This window comes from Meles meles, chromosome 20 (assembly GCF_922984935.1).
Source record: "Meles meles chromosome 20, mMelMel3.1 paternal haplotype, whole genome shotgun sequence".
Lineage (NCBI taxonomy): Eukaryota > Metazoa > Chordata > Mammalia > Carnivora > Mustelidae > Meles > Meles meles.
The window spans coordinates 18,864,467-18,881,164 of record NC_060085.1 but is presented as its reverse complement, the minus strand read 5'-3'; the positions used below and the strand labels follow the sequence as shown (position 1 = coordinate 18,881,164).

At 57.1% G+C, this 16,698-nt stretch overlaps 1 protein-coding gene across 1 annotated transcript; it reads right to left on the bottom strand.

Annotated features, from left to right (window-relative positions):
• Positions 1-40: 40 nt before the first annotated feature.
• Positions 41-14,287, bottom strand: P4HTM (prolyl 4-hydroxylase, transmembrane). Its single transcript, XM_045990657.1, has 9 exons — positions 13,923-14,287; positions 13,655-13,736; positions 5,265-5,455; positions 4,354-4,450; positions 2,870-3,032; positions 2,118-2,303; positions 1,317-1,407; positions 998-1,121; positions 41-491 (listed from the first exon to the last, which is right to left on the bottom strand). The coding sequence occupies exons 1-9, from the start codon at positions 14,250-14,252 to the stop codon at positions 271-273; spliced, it is 1,485 nt and encodes a 494-aa protein (XP_045846613.1). The 5' UTR covers positions 14,253-14,287; the 3' UTR covers positions 41-270.
• Positions 14,288-16,698: the final 2,411 nt, after the last annotated feature.

Below are 16,698 nucleotides of genomic sequence, written 5' to 3'. Positions count from 1 at the left end.
AATCTACCTCCCCCACCCCCATTACGATCCGACCTGTGGCTTCAGGGCCCGGTGGCTCGAAGCCGCGTAGTTTTATTTGGAGTGGGGGCAGCATGGGTCTGTACACAATAAATAACACGAATATAGGAACTGTGCCCTAGTCGTGGTTGGAGGCGGGGATAGGGCAGGACATCGGCCAGGTCTTTGGCCTGCATCTGGACAGGGAGACCGCAGGTGCCCCGACCTGGGGCGGCGGGCGGCCTGGGGCTGCGGGCTGGGGCGACACTCCCCTCAGAGCTCCACGCGCGCGTCGCTGTACGCCCGGTCCAGAGCCCACTCTGGCTGGGAGTCGGTGCCGCCCTCGCGGGCCAGGCGCGCCATCTCCTGCTGGAATAGCGCCTGCCGTGCCCGGCTGGGGTCCACGTTGATCCAGTTGTTGGCGATCCACTTAGTGCCGCTTGTGACCAGGCAGCCCCCGTGCAGCGAGTAGTCATCCACGTCGCCCACCCAACCTAAGAGAGGAGGATGGTGTGACGGAGGGAGGTGACCAGAGGGGGCTCTAGGCGGCGCTGACCTGAGCATGATCTCACACAGGGGAAGGACATGGCCAGGGTGGCCCATCGGTGGGCCCACCCCACATCGGTGGCAGAGTCTGGCCCCATGGCCTCCTTTGGGGCTCAGCATCTCTCTCCAACTAATGCGCTAACACCACCACTGGTCTTCTGAAACCACCTTTCTTGCTGCCAGACTGTCCGCAGCCCAGGCTGGTGACAGACGTGTCCCCCAGCCCCAGTGAGCTGGAAGGCTGGAGCATCAGGGAATCAGTCACAGGGGTCAAGATAACCCAGCAGGCTACACAGGTGCTGGCCACCGAAGTCACTGAGGAGGACCTTTGGGAGGCACCAGGGGCAGAAAAACATTCATAAGGGTGCCAGAAGCATCCCTCCGCGGTGGCCTTCTGGGCTAGATAAAGGGAAGCTTCCCTCAAGGCACTCTTGGCGGGGTCACAGGCCCTCACCTTGTCCATCAGGCAGGTAGTTGTACCAGAAGACTGCTGTGCCCTGCCGGGGCTTGACACGCAGGTTCCCCTTGTCACAGTGCCTCCGAGTGTCACGGAGATCAACATCATCCTGAATCAGACTCTGTGGGCAGCAGGATGGTGGGGATTTCAAACTGCCCCCACTGTATGGCCAAGCAGCCAAAAGCGGCCAGAGGGAAACCAGTCAGAATTGCCCAGGGGATCACTTGGGCCCGTCATCCCAGCTCTGGAGGGGTATATACTATGATTGCCCAAGGCCCTGCCATCCCACCAGAGTAATAGCCTGGTTGGCCCTTACCATTTCATCGTAGGTTCTGTTGTCTGCTACAGGGAAGACAGTCTCGCCCCCACCGGTGACGTTGTTCAAATAAAACAGCACTGTCATGTAGCTGTAAGGCAGGGGGCCCATTGAGCAGCTGTGGACACTCCCATGGGCTTATCTGTGGGGAGGATAAGCTGCCCAGGTTCCCAAGGGCCAGATGGGGGCAGGCTGAGATCAGTGACAACACTGCATATCAGTGCCAAGATGTCCCTAGCCTGTCCTTCCTCCCACAAACCCAGTCTCTTTCTGTGTGTCACAGTGTTTTGTGCGACCAAGATCACAGGTGCGCTTAGCTAAATTACTGGGAGAGACAGGCTAGCGGGAGCAGCACAGTCCTGCAGAAGGGCTGGCCGGGAGTAGAAGGCGCTGACCCAGAGCAGTCACATGAAGAGAAGAGGCCTGCCTCCCTGCCCAAGCAGGGGAGGGGGACACGGCTTCAAAGGGAGAAGCTGAGGCCTCCAGCCGTGGGGGAGAATCAAGGTCCAGGAGAGGGGGCACCTAAAAAGCTGGAGACCCAGTCTTGCCCCTTGCCTCAGCGCTCTGGGGACAAGTCTCAGTGTCTGTGGGCACCTTAGTTTGGCCACTAAGACAAGATGGCCACCCCCTTCCTGCCACTTGGTGAAGAAGCTGGGGAGAGAGATGGGGTATCCTCACCCAGGATGGCCCAGTGCCCTCCTGGATGCACACAGGGGGCATCCCGTTAGGACAGGGCTGTATTTATGTCATGGGAATGCCTGGCCTAGGAGTGGAAGGTCACCCCAGGTGGGAGGTACTTGCCGGCAGGAGGTCTCGAAGGGTACAGACTCATTGGCTATGAGCTTGGTATGGGAGCAGATGGTCTCCGGGTACACAGGCCCGCTGTCCACATGGGCATGGTAGTGGCCTCCCTCGCCATACCGCACGACCTGCAGTGGCTCGCTGAGCTCCACGATTTCAGGTGACAGGCGGGTGAGGCGTAGCACCCTGGTGGGCAGCAGGCATTCAGCTGGGCAGTCCCATGCAAGGTGGCACCCTGAAGAAGCCAGACCCCGGACCTGCCACAAGCTGTGCCCCTGCCCCACCTCCCCTGGAAACCCTGAGCCCCCACCCCCCATCCTCCCGACGGGCCCTGTAGGAGCAGGAAGGGGTTACTCAGGAGCCCTTCTCCTGGGATGCCAGAGACCACGCTGGGTGGGGAAGATGAGATTTCCACTAAATTGGGAGCCGGGATCACTCCCTGCAGGAAGGAGGTTGCTTATCTAAAACCCCTGGCTGCTCAGCGGCAGGGGGTCCTGTGGACAGAGATAAGAAGTCATTTCTCTAACTAGCAAAAAACAAACATTCCAGTCTATTTCTAATCCCAAATGTATGTTGCTGGCCCACAACAACGGTTAATTTGCCTTTGTTAATTGCCTGTCTTTTAAAGGATTCTAATCCTGGTCTAACAAGTAGAACTTAATCCCGAGTTGGCTAACCAAGCCTGTCCTCTTGGCCCTAGCCAAGAACTTCTGTGAGGGCCCCACAAGGCCTGTTCCCACCAATGTGCTCACCTCTGGCGGATGGCACGCATGACGTGGTGGGCACCTTCACCCTGGTAAAGCCACGTGTGGTGGCTGTTCCGCACCAGCTCGCTGGAGGCCGCCTTGTGGCCCTTCATGTACTTGTGGAAGTCCCGAAGGTCCATGTCGGAGAACTCCTGCAGGCTCAGCACTCCTGCGCAGGGCACCCATCATCAATGTCCCCCAAGCCCGTGTGAGTGAGAAGCCCACAGTGGGAGGCTGCACCCGCCTCCCTCCCCCTGGGGGAGGGGGCCTCGGCCACTGGGGGCCCACGTGCACCTGTCCCCCAGCCTGGACTCTTGGGTCAGATGAACCTGGCTTCTGTCACATCAGGCCCTCCAGGAAGACCCAGGGAAGTTCACTTCCTCAGTTGAAACCCGGATTTGGCCCCCCAAAGGAAGAAGCCCAACCCCTACTAGATTGGCCAGAGCTGGGTAGCCAAAGGAAGCTTGAAGCATATGTCTAGGGCCCTCCCAAGGACTGCCCCTGGCCCCCCAGCCTGGCTCTAAAGCATGTGCTGGCTACCCTCTGGTCCTATAGAGGGTGAAGAAAGTAGTCAGTGCTGGGTTCTGTCCAGAGCCTTCCATGCTATCGGGTTTCATCCAAGGCTAGTGCTCAGGAGCTCCCTTATGACCTCAGGTCCCATCCTGAGTGGAATATATCTATCTACCTAGCCAATCCTGCCTGCTGGGCTAGCAGTCTCCCTCAACAAAGAAAGCTGGGCCATTCTCCTAAACAAGAATGCTCCCTCCTGTTTCTGCCCAACCCACAAAGCAGGAGCTCCACTGGAAGCTGGTGTTCTGGAAGAGTAGCTTGTGTCCATCTATTGGCTGACTTAAGGGTGAAACCTTTCTTTCTTTCTTTTTTAAGTAGGCTCCATGCCCAGCGTGGAGCCCAGCATGGGGCTTGAGCTCATGACCCTGAGATCAAGACCTGAGCTGAGTACCTTCCTCATCTCACCCAGAACTTGGGCATGTGAGTGATGACTACACCTTAGTAACGTCTAGGAGTTATTACCCAAGGCGGGTGGGGTCCTTGCACGACAGCTCCCCTACCCAAACCAGCAGTTAGCAAGACTCTAGGTGAGCAAGAGGAAGGCAAGCAAGATCTTAGTTAGACCAGAGACTGTGTCTTCTGGGGAAGACCCTGTGCCTGGCTGGAGAGAAGTAGAGGGAGCAGGGAGAATGGCCAAGCTCAAGCTAGCCTCACCAGACCTCTGTTCCTGCTGTACCTACACTGGCCTCTGCCAGCCAGCAACTCCCCTCCTGGACCCCACACTCTGCCTGTTGAGGTCGAAAGGGCCTCCAAGAACTGTCCCCTAGACTGTCACCAAGGCATATGGGAGGACCCAGCCTACTGCCCAGGAGTGAGGGCAAGGCTGCATCCTCGCCTCCCCATCTCTGGCTACTCTAGAAGCTGGATGTACGGGGGGCAGTAGGCTCACAGGGACAGACTGTGGCGAGGTATGAGCTCACCATCACCATCAGGGTCAGCCTTGATCGCAGAGTACATCTCCTGAATGTTCTCTGGAGTCATCCACCGTCCATTTCCCAGGCGAGTCTGGGCCAGGACCTAGAGCACAAGATGGTCCCTCAGTGGAGCGGTCCCAACGATGGAGAGCTACCACAGCATAGACAGTCGCCCAGTTCTTGCTGTAAGGTCTAAGGGTGCTGGTGATGGGGTAATGGGTGAGGACACAGGGCAGAGCCTGAGGTCCCTGAGCTGAAGGGAGGGTAGGCAGAGAGGCCCACAGGCATCTCGGGAGGTGGCCAGGAAGAGAGCTAAGAGATCTGCGGGCCATAGGCATTCCTGGCCCTGTTGGGACTGTGGCCTTCAGGGCCAGCACCGTCAGCTGGTTGCAGGCAGAGTGAAGCACAGGACTGTGACCCACCCAGATACTCCAGGTTAGAGGAGGGAGGCCAAGGCCTGGGTGCCAACAGGGAACAGGCACCAAGGGGAGGCCTGGCCAGGGCACGATCACCAGGCTTGTCAAGAAGACCAGGCTCAGTGGGGACACTCTGTATAGGCGAGGGACCCTCCACCTTGCCAAGACCTCTGTCAGAAGCCTGGTGTGAGAGGCATATAAAAGAGAGACACAGACTCCTGGCTACCCTCAGACCTGCCACCCCCTCCACCATGAGTTCTGTGGGGTCCCCAGCCACATCAGCAAGGAATCCAGACCATAGATGGCATTACCACCCAGGAACTGTGGTAATAAATGTCATCACCCCCAGGGGGATCCTCCTGCCACCTTCTGGGGTTCCCAAGGCAGCAAGGAGCTCTCCAGGGAAGGAGAAGGGGGCGGGGGCTGGAACTGGGCAGGCCACGGGAAAGACAATTCTAGGCACTCCCACCCTGGGCCTACTCCAGGCCCCAGGATCCCAACCTCACGGAGCTGCAGGCGACCATCGTGGTTCTGGTCCAGCAGCCGGAAGAGGTCCAGCTGGCTGACCTGCATCGTGCCCATTGCCTCCTCGTATTCTTCAGTGGGCAGAATCTGGCTGCGCTGTAGCCCCTTCATCTGGGCCAGGTGGATGATGAGCCGACACTCCTCATCACTCAGGAAGTCAGGGATCTCTGCCAGAAGAGGAGGTGGGGGAGGCCGCGGACTGAGCCAGGCCACTGGTGCAACCGGTGCCTTCCTCTCTGCAGTTCCTGCGGGACTCCTGTGCCCCGGCGCTCACCGGGTCAGGACTTCACACGCGGCTTTACCTCTGCTCTGCACTCTGACCCCAGAACTGAGTTGTCCCACAAAGGTTGGCTAGCATTCGGAATGTGGGGCTTTTCTCTTTGATGCCGAGAGCAACCATTTCCTGGGGGAGCCCTGGGAAGTTTGCTAGAGCTAAGCTGAGCAGGGGCTCCCTCCACCTCGGAGTGGGGCTGAAGGCCAGAGGGCTGACCTCTACTTCTGATTGGGTACATATTTTAAAATAGGGTGACGGTGACTGGATTTTCTTTCATTTTTGCTCTTCAGTGTGGATCAAATAAAAACCAAGTGTAAAACATTCATTGCTGTGGGTCAGTCTTTGCCGTCCACTCTCCTGCACAAGTGGGCGCTGACCATCTGTCCAGGGCTGAGTTGCCTGGTGCTGGCATGTCCGTCAGTGGGGGTCTCTTAGGTTTTTGGCTCTGAGAAGTTGCCCCAGGTGTCCTTTGCTTTGGGAACAAGCGTACACTGAACGTCATGCCTCTAAGTCCGAGTACAGGTCAGGCGGGCTTGGGGCTCGGCTCCAGGGGCTGGATGCCCCCCTGCCAGCTCTATGAGCAGTTTGGTCACGCTGGAAAGTGAGTCTCGCACCTGGGAAGCCCACATCCCAGTGGTCCCGGGCCCTCATCGACAGGAGCATGGGCCCTCCTTCCTCCCCTCGTTCCCAGGAGAGAGGACTTCCTTAGATGGGGACCAAGAGGCCCACAGAGGAGCAGACTGGAGGCAAGGCCCTGTGGCCACAGTGAGCCCTCAGAGCTGCAGAGCGGTCTACCACCTCTCTGGGTTATACTCCAGCATTAAGTTCCAGGCATTGCCATGAGGAAGGAAAATGGCTCAGAGCCAGGCCTGGAAGGGTTTTTAGTGGTTAGCACAGCAGATCATACTTAGGTGGCATGGATTCTGCGTCCTGTCCTAAGCACGTCATCAACTCCTGAATCCCTACACTCACCCTAGAAAGCTGGGCCCCTTCAATTTGCCTTTCTTGTCCCTGATGCCCTGCAGGCACAGAGATGTGAGAGACTGCCAGGGACCTTCTAGAGTCCATGCTCAAGACCACATTCAGCTTCCCTGGATAGATGACCCAGATGCAATGACAAAGAGGGCAGGATAAAGGCCCCCACCCAGGGCTGCCTGACCTCCCAGCCCAGCAAACCCAAAAAGGGTGTGAGCCATCCACTGCAGGGGGGGGGGGGGACACGCCTGCAGCTCTGGACAATGGGTTAGACCAAACTGCTAATCAACAGTCACCTCCAGGTAGCTTAAAAAGTAAATAAACAAATAAGAAAAGTAAACCAAAAAAAGAAAAAACACAGGCCCAGGTTTCTTCAGTTTATTAAGTGCTGGTAATCCGCAGGCCCCAAGATGCCGCGGAACTCTACAGTCCCCTGTGGTGTGCTAATCAGATGCAAATGGCCCAGGCCAGCACACTGGGGCCTAACCAGATGGGTCCCAGCACCCGGAACCTGCACAAACACCGGCTCCTGGGGTGTGGGGACAGACCTATAAAGGTCTCAGCCTCAGCCCATTAAGACCAAGGCAGACAAAGCGGGTGATGGATCAAGGGCTGTGGCTGTTAGTGGCCCTGGTGGTGCTCTGGGCTGACAGTGGCGCAGGGGCTCCCCGGGGCCCCACACGGTGCATGCCCATTCCCCAAGCCATGGCCCTGTGCCACGACATTGGCTACACAGAGATGCGGCTGCCCAACTTGTTGGATCATGACACAGTGGCCGAGGCTCTCCAGCAGTCGGTCAGCTGGCTGCCCCTGCTGGCCAGGGAATGCCACCCGGATGCCCGCCTCTTCCTCTGCTCCCTTTTTGCCCCTGTGTGCCTCGACAGGTAGGGCAGGGACTCCTAGGTGGCGGGGGGAGGGGCACTTTTCTCTGCCAGGGCCTGTTCACTAACCATTGCTACATACCTCTCAAGGCTGGGTGGCGACAGGGGTGGGGAGGGAAATGAAGGATTGTCTTGTCAGGGTGTTCCTGGCCCAAGGGAACAGGTGTCCATGGGACAGAGGAGACATAGGCAGGAGACCATCAATGGTGAGCACCCTTGGCATCAAGGACTCTTGAATGTCAAGGCAAATGGGTAGGATGCTTTGGGTTGGGAGGGCTGGAAACCCTCTACAGGGAGGTGTGGAAACTGTCTGCCCAAGGACTCCTGGCAAGAGATGGAGCTCATCTGAGGGCCTTTTCTCCGAGACCAGAGATCGCAAGGCTGATTCCCCAGCCTAACCTACCTGGTGAACAACAGCTCCTTCAGTCCCTCCTCTGGGGGACATTCCCAGAGCCTCAGGGTGACCATGCCAGGAGCACCAAGAAGGGGCTCTTTCAGAATCCAATGATTGGGTCTCTGCTCTTTGCCAACCCCAGCCCTGGCCAGACACTGCAGTCTCCCACACGCCTTTCAGGACAAGAGGGAAGGCTCTGCTTTCTCCCTCCAAGATGGGGAGTGAAGGCCCTGCATAGGCCCTTCTCCACCGCACTGGATGTCAGCCCTAGCTGGAGGGGGAGGTGCGCTGGAAAGCAGCCCTGGCCACACGAGGACTGTGGGGGCTGTAAGACCAAAGCGCTGGGGGAGGGGGGGAGGGGGACCGGAGGACATGCGGGGGCGGAGAGCTGTTGCTAGGTGACCAGGTGTCGTTGCCCAGCAACCGCGAAGTCCCTGGCTATGCCTCAGTACTGGAGGGTGGGAGGTGGGGAAGAGGGTGGTGATGGAGGGGGGGGGGGCTAGCCCGGACTCCAGGAAACCCGGTCCTGAGCGCCCCATCGCCCCGATCCTTCCATCCTTCCCACCTCCGTAGGGTCATCTACCCATGTCGCAGCCTGTGTGAGGCTGTGCAGACCAGCTGTGCGCCCATCATGGCCTGCTACGGCTACCCCTGGCCAGCCATCCTGCACTGCGGCCGCTTCCCCGCCAGCCACGGCCTCTGCCTCACGGCTGTCTCCAACGGCTCCCGCCTGGGCCGCCCACGTGAGTCCCCTCACGGGTCCCAGGCCAGGCCCACGGGCAGCGCCTTACCCTCCCAAGCCACTGCCCGCAGAGCCAGAGGTACATGGGTCTCTCTGGTAGGGGAGACAAGGGACCGGCCACAGCAACGCGTCTCAGAAAGGGTGAAGAACGACGGGCCAGTGGGAGGGCCCCCCCCACCCATCGCTGCCGGCCCTTCCCCCACTCGCTCCGATCGGAGCCTCACTCGGCCCCTCCCCCCAGTGCCTCGCGCCAGCTGCAGGGACTGTGAGTTGCAGGAAGCCCGCTCGTCCAACGAGGTCCTGGACGCGCTCTGTGCCAGCGACTTTGGTGAGCCCTAGCGTCCAGCACCCCTTACACCCACCTCACAAGTGCCTCCATCCCAGCTCCCAGCTTGGTGTAAGACATGAAAGAGCGGTCACTCAAATGCTCTACCTGGTTAGAGCTACCAAATAAATGCTTTAACAAGCGTGGCATCGCTAAAACAACACACTGAACCTGCCTGGGAGGGTGGCAGCCAGGACTTCAGGCCTTCCCCAGGACCCTGATTCAGAGTAGAGCATCCAAGAGGGTGTAGTTCACCAGGTGGAGGGGATGGGGGGGGGACTCCCAGAGGCTCTGCGCCTCACCCCACTCCTCTGATCCCATGCAGCAGTGAAGGTTAGGCTCTCCCGATGCAACGGGTCGTCCTCTGGTCTCTCACACTGCCACCTGGACTCCCGGCTGGAGGTGCTGAAGGCGGGCCCACTGCCTGCCGCGGAACTGGCCCCTACTCTCCGTCGCTGGCTGCAGCTGGATGCCACATGCGTGCACAACCTCTTGCGAGGAAGGCACGCTGGGACCTACGTGCTAGGTGGGGAGGTGCAGGGCCCTCGGCTGCTGGTAACCACGGCCTACGTTTGGAGCCAAGGCCACCGACAGCTGCAGCTGGCCGTGCGCAGGTGGCGCCATCACCAGTGCCCACGGTAGGGATTCCTACGGGCAGGGAGAGCCAGCCACACAAAACCCGCGCTGCCCTGGACACACCTAAAACCCTCTCTGTTGCCCTTCACGGACACTTGCAGACCAGAGTCCCGAGAAGCCCCGTGAAGGACCCAAGCAGGGCAGAAGCCCACTGCTGTGGCCACAGCTAAGGGGCCCCTTCTTGGACTACAGCTCTCTGCCCAGACAGGAAGGAGGCTGGCTCCCCTAGCAGGGGAGTGTTTGCTGGGTAGGCAAGACAAGCTTTCTGTCCTTCTGTCCTTCCCAGGCCTGAGATGACAGCCTCGCTAATGCCTACAAGCCCTAGCAGCCCAGGCTGCCTCAGGGCAGGTGCAAAGCCTCAGGCTAAGCTCCTCCCCGGCAGGATGCTGCCTGTCCAGCCCCACACAGACTTGGTTTTATCTGCCTGACCTTTACTGAGCCCATGGTCCCACCAAGCTGCAGGCCCGTGAGAGAGCACAGGGGGTGGGGAGAAGTCCATGCCAGAAACTGCCTTCAGCTGCTTACCAACCTGAACTCACACACACACACACACACACACACAGAGTTTTCCCCTATTTCTGGGCCTCCAGTGTTTGTCATCCTAAGTAACTGCCTAATTGTTTTCTTGAGCCCACTTGGAAATCCTATGATAAAGCAGTCATGGTTTAAGATCAACTGTTTTGTGTACTGGTGTCAGTTATTCATCTACCTTAAGTAGTTAGGAAAATGGGCTAAAAATCTTGTTGGCCTTCGGGAGGCGACCCCTGCCAGGGTGGTGGGAGGTCACTCTGAGCAAACAGACAGGTGCTGGTCTGGCTGAGTGCCCAGTAAATCTCGCCAGCCAGCGGGCAGCAGACAGACTCCGGCTGCTGACTACTAAGCCTGCACAAATCAGGCATCTCCCGCATGCAGCTCGCCTTTAGGGGTAGAGGTACGAATGACAAATAAATACCGGAGACAGTCTCCAGGGTTGCTAAGCGCCAAGAAGAAAACCAGGCAGTCTGATGCAATGGTGTCTGGGAACCTCTTAAGACCAGTCTGAGGTCAGGAGAGGTCTCTGAGGAGGGGATGTGTGCGCACAGGCCCAGTGGACCAGAAGGCACCCTCTGTGGGAAGGGCCAGGTCTGAGCCTTCTGGTGGAGGGCACAGCACGTGCAAGGTCCCAGGGCAGAATGAGATTAGGGACAGCAGGGAGTGAAGAAGGGGCAGCAGGAGAGGAGGGCATCACCAAATGACACTTAGAGGTGAAGTGGGAATCTTGGAGACTTTTAAGAAAGTGGGCGGTAAGGGCACCTGGGTGGCTCAGTGGGTTAAAGCCTCTGCCTTCGGCCCAGGTCATGATCCCAGGGTCCTGGGATCGAGCCCCACATTGGGCTTTCTGTTCAGCAGCGAGCCTGCTTCCTCCTCTCTCTCTGCCTGTCTCTCTGCCTACTTGTGATCTATCTGTCAAATAAATAAAATCTTAAAAAAAAAAAATCCTTAAAAAAGAAAGTGGGCAGTAAGACTGATCTGTTGTTTAGACACAGAATGGGGGTGAGGTGGGGTGGAGGGAGAGGTGAGCCACGTGAAAGGTGGCAATGTCCCCAGAGAGATGACAATGGCTCAAAACTGGAACACCTCCCTTCTGAACTGAACAGGATGAAGTCCTCAGCTGACTTCTGATGGTCCAAATCCTTGCGGAATACCTAATACCTACCACACTAGGCACACTTTGCAGGTACTATGCCAAGAACTCAGGTGGGGCCTTGGTGGTCCAGGTCCCACTTGCCCCAGGTCTCTAGGGACAAAGGTGGGAAACAGGGGAATGTTTCCCCAAAGGGAGACTGGAGGTTGCATGGGGTCTTCCCCATGAAGTGGTGGGACTCCCTCCCCTGGAGATGGGGGCACTCTGGGGTAGAACCCAATCCCTCTGCCCCGGTTGACATCCTGAACACGCACCTCTCAAGCCCTGGCATCTTGGGTCCCTGAGTCTGAGGGTGACAGGTTTGGGACCAAGAGCAGCAAGACAGAGGTGGCAGAGCCCACAGCAAGCCCATCCTTCTTGGGCCCTCCTGCCTTTTTAGGGTGACAGTAGATGACTAAATGGGCAGGCAGAGAAGACAGACACTGCTCCTTCTTGAGATAAGGCTTCCTTTTTGGGTCCATCTAACACCACAGAATTCAGAAACTGCCCCCTTTCCCACATCCTCTCCCCTGTGCTTTCCCTGCCCCACAAGTGGACTTCCTATAATCACTAATCTCTTCTTCATGTGGCTCACCTCGTTTCGTCAAGGAGCAAGTCCCAGGACTTCCTGGGTAAAACCTGGGACAATGTCTAACACCAGACTCAAAGTCAATGTAAGAGTTGGGAGAAAATGGGGGCCACAGCTAGAGGTTCTTGCTGCAGGCATCCTAACCTGCAGGTAAACAGACCCATCCGAAGGCTTAACAAGAAGCAGTTTACCTTGTGTCAAATCTCTCCTGCTTCCCATACTTTATGGGGCTCTCATTCTCTGCTTTGTAGGACTTTGATGCAACAGCTGCATGTTAGCGGCTGAGGGGTCACAGTTATGGGTCATGATTCATTTAACCTAATGCACATCTGAATTGTGTGCATACAGGTCCCAAGAAGGCTGAGAACACAACCCCTTCAGGCCTGTCTGTTCACAGCAATGTAGCAGTAAAGGGGTGAGTGTCGCTCCCTTTGCCTGGATCACCCTTTCTTGACAGTCACCTGGCTCGATCCCAGAGCTCCCAGAGGTGTTGGCTCAAATATCTTTCACAAGGAGGCCTACCTTGGTCACTCTATTAAAAGTGTCAACACCAGCTGAAATTCTGCCTTATTTGTCTGCAATCATTTATCACCAACTGACACGCCATATATATTTGTTTGTTTATTGTCTGTCTCCTTATTTGAATGTCAGCTTTAGGTGTGTGTGTGTTGTTGGGGTTTTTTTGTTTGGTTTGTTTGTTTGTTTTTCCCTATTTGGTTCAATGCTGTGTTCCCAGCACTTAAAATAGTGCTTGGCACAGATTTCAACCTTATGCAGCAGTAATAATCATAGTAACAATAACCTTTTAGGGCCCCTCCCACAACGGGACCAGCATAACCTATTTCCCCTTACACTGCATGCAGTGTTCTCATAGGTCTCATAGGTCCAGGCATAATTCTCAGCCAGGGCCCTCTGCCCCAGGGGTAATGGCAGGTGCTCAGATGCTCTGCTTTGGTCCCCAGCCCCCTCCTGAAAGCCTCTAAACCACACCATCCCCCAACAGGCAGGAACGACCCCGGGTCTGCAGGTAAGTGTGTCACTGACACTGGGTACCCAGGGCTGGGTGCGCAAACCTATCCTGAGCAGGGTCATGAGTCTGGGGAACCCCCACCTTGCTGACACTGGTGGTCTCTGAAGAACTTCAAGAGTCTTCTCAGCTAGCACGGTGGCTAGACAGTACAGGCTCTAGAGGCAGGCTGCCTGGGTTCTAACCCTAGCTTCACTCCTGAGCTAGTTGTATGAGCCTGGCTGACCAACTGCAGTTCTGTGTCTCACTTTCCCACCCAGTAACGTAAGGCTGGGATCCACACCCACCTCACATAGGCGTTGTAAGAATTCATTGAAACGATCACATAAAGCCTAGCGCAAAACCAGAGCTCAGGAACTGTGAGCTTATGATGCTGGTTCCAAATGAGGTCACGCTGGAAGGTTTTGCCTACTTATGGCTGAATACAACCGCATCCTAAGAACCCTCGTCAGACCACAGGGTTCACTTTGGGAGTGAGATTTATCCTCAAAGGCCCTGAGATCAGCTAGGTCCTGGTTAGCAGTCTCTCCCACCCTCCCCCAGTTCTAGAATGTGACATTATTAATGATGGCAGGAAGTGTCCAAAGATGGTTTCAACGAAGTGTTTAGACAACCCCCTAAGGGTCACATTGCCCAGCCCTGTAACGGAAGGATCAGCTGCAGAGTAGAGGTGAGAGAGGGGAGTGTGGAAAGGTCACCCTGTGACTCTATTACAGAGGTGGGGTTGGTACTTCACTTTGGGAAACCTTTGGGTGATAAAAGCTACTCAGAAGCAGCCATTTTCAAAACAGAAGTCACGTGGCCAAAGCGCCTCCAAACCGCAGCCCCTGGCCCTTCCCAGGAGCGCCCAGCTGACTTACCGAAGAGCAGCGGCTTGAGGCTGAGGGTTCGGATGAAGTGATCCCTGTCCGCGACCAGCTGAACCTTACGCTCGTGCCCCACCTAAGGGAAAGGGGCACTGAGGGCAGCTCGGGCCCCAGGCCGCACCGCCCGAGGAGGGTACAGGCGCCCGGGCCCCGAGCGCGGCGAGTTCGGGGTGGGGGTGCGCGCGGGGCGGAAGACGCAGGGAGCAGCGTGGAGGTCGTGGGCCGTGCAGGGCCTGGAACCCGGCGAGACGGGGGTCCTCACCTTGATGCCCTCCAGCCGGGCGAGGGGACCCAGGGTCGGCACGGGCCCGGGGCCCTGGGCGCGGTGCTGGGGCCCGGGGTCGCTGCTCTCGTCCCCGTTGCTGTAGTGCACGAAGAGCAGCAGCGCCAGCACGTTACCCAGGTACAGGTGCACGAACACCATCAGCACCAGGAAGTAGGCGCGCGAGCAGATGCCGCGGGGCTTGCACAGCGGCCGGACCGGCGCGTCCTCGCAGTCGCCCAGCCCGGCGGCGGTCCGGGCCCGCTCGTGTCCAGGCGGCGCCCACTGCGGACTAGCCGCCTCGGGTCTCGGGGCCGCCGCAGCCGCCATTGCGCCCAGGTCGCGCGCACGCCCAGGGGAGGGGCCGCGGGGATGCCCGCGCCGCGCCGTCGCCGGGACAACCGCCGCGGAGCCCGCGCGCGCCGCGGTCTCTAGGAGACAGTGCCTGGGGATGCTGCACCCGCCGGGGCCGCCCGCGCCGCCTGCTGCGCGGCGCTCCGTCTCCCTTGCGCCCTGGACCCTGGTCCACGCTGGAGTTTCTCTTCCCGGGGTGGGTTACTGTCAGGAGAAGATGCACACACCCCAGGGCCGAAGCCGGCCCCTCCCCCACGCGCAATGCCGGGCACACAGCAGCACCATTAAAGGAAACCCCATTGGTACTTTCTCCGTCCCCTAGTTAAGATGCACTTTCCTCTTCCTGGAAAAGTATGCCCTGCATTTTCTGGCTCCAGAGAGTGGGGTGACAGCGACGAGGCACTGCCGAAAGATGACTCAATAATGCGGCAATCTGGGGCCGCCGCGGAGGCCGACGACTGCGCATGTGATCCTTAGGACCCATAGCTTTCGGCACTGTCGCTCGCCAGCTTAGACCGCCAAGAATGCCTTGGAGTTTGGCTCTGCGACCTCACAGGGAAGCCTATAGGAGTCAGGCCTTAGGAAGGAGCTGCCTGATGTTCAAGGTCGCATACGTGCATAGGCCACAGGATCCAATCTGGAGTGGTCAGAGAGGGCTTCCTGGAGGAGCCCTGGCACCAGGAAGCTCAAACCCCTAACAACCTGCGGAACGCAAGCAGGTATTCAGGTGCTCTGGTGCACAGAAACGTTTCTTGCCTCAAAATTGGCACAGAGAAAGAGGGAGAAAGGCACTTTTCTGTGAAAGGGGGACTTTCCTATAATTGAGACACCATTGCCTCAGAGGATACGTGGACAAGATTGAGCGCATTCAATGTGGTGTGATTGTAGTCGCCCCAGAGGAAAAGAAACTCAGATTATCACCAGGTATGGAGGAGGGAGGACATACCAGCGGCCCAGTGCCAAAGCCTAGGCATTTTCATGCTCCTTGCTGTTCTAGGGCTGGGTTATCCTCAGGCAGTGATGCACCGGCCCCAGGGCAGAAGCCAACACTTCCTGGTGGACAGGCAGACAAGAGCCACACCGCTGAGTCAGGTGTCACTAGTGGTTTTCCCTTTACCCTGTTAACAGGCCCTTCTCCCGCCCATTTTCTTCCAGAAAAGTGGAGTCTGCATTTTCTGGTCTCCTCAGAGCAGGCCAGGGGCTCCAAAGGCAGGCCCACCTCCTTCTCTTGGAGATTCAACACACAGTGGCGGATTTCACCAGTGCCCAAGCACATGGGCACACCCACTCATCCAGCCACCCTCAGTGACCATCTTGTCAATCTCCTGCCCAAACAAAGGAGACATTCTGGACATGTCTAATGGGGAGGCGGAGGGGGAGGTGGTAATGGGAATCATTAGGGTTCAGCCGAAGTTGGGATGCTGACCGACCGGCATCAGCGGTCCAGTATTCTGCTTCAGATCGAGTGGGAAGCCACACATCTGCAGGTAACCAGGTGAGCTTGGAATCCCTGTGCATGGAAGTGTAGAGGCAGCAAGGGCCTGGCCCCTGCTCCCTGAAATGAATTCTGAAGCACATACATACATACATTCATACATACATAGAATGGCCACAAAAGAAATGTTTCGGATTCAAATGGAAAAAAGTCCTATTACCAACTTAGCAGTGTCCAGATTTCATGCAGCTTGTCTTTTTTTTGTTTTTAAGATTTTATTTATTTGAGAGAGAGACAATGAGAGAGAGCATGAGTGAGGAGAAGGTCAGAGGGAGAAGCAGACTCCCCATGGAGCTGGGAGCCCAATGTGGGACTTGATCCTGAGACTCCAGGATAAAGACCTGAGCCAAAGGCAGTTGCTTAACCAACTGAGCCACCCAGGTGCCCTTCCTGCAGCTTGTCTTTAAGCCACTCTAGTTAGGTCCAAGTCTCTCAACTTCCAAGTACACAGCACAACCGGAGCAAGTAGATTTCCCCCGAATCATATTATTCTAATTTTTTCCCCTTTTCTTCTTCTTTTTTAATCTCCTAAGTTTTTTTTTCATTTTCTTAAAAGATTTATTTGACACAGAGAGCATGAACAGGGTGGAGGAGCAAGGGAAGAGGGAGAACCAGGCACCCCGCTGAGCAGAGAGCCTGATGTGGAGCTCAATTCCAGGACTCTGGGACCATGACCTGAGCTGAAGGCAGACGCTTAACTGACTGAGCCACCCAGGTGCCCTCTTCTAAATTCTTTAATGTGAAAAACACCAACCGAGTCACAGTTTTACCAAGGATGTCATGGTTTTCTGGTACCCATGAATGAATGTTGAGACCATTTCTTCTTTAGCCTTTTAATGTCTATTATTAGGAGCAACTGGGTGGCTCAGTCGTTAAGCATCTGCCTTCGGCTCAGGTCATGATCCCAAGGTCCTAGGATCCAGCCCT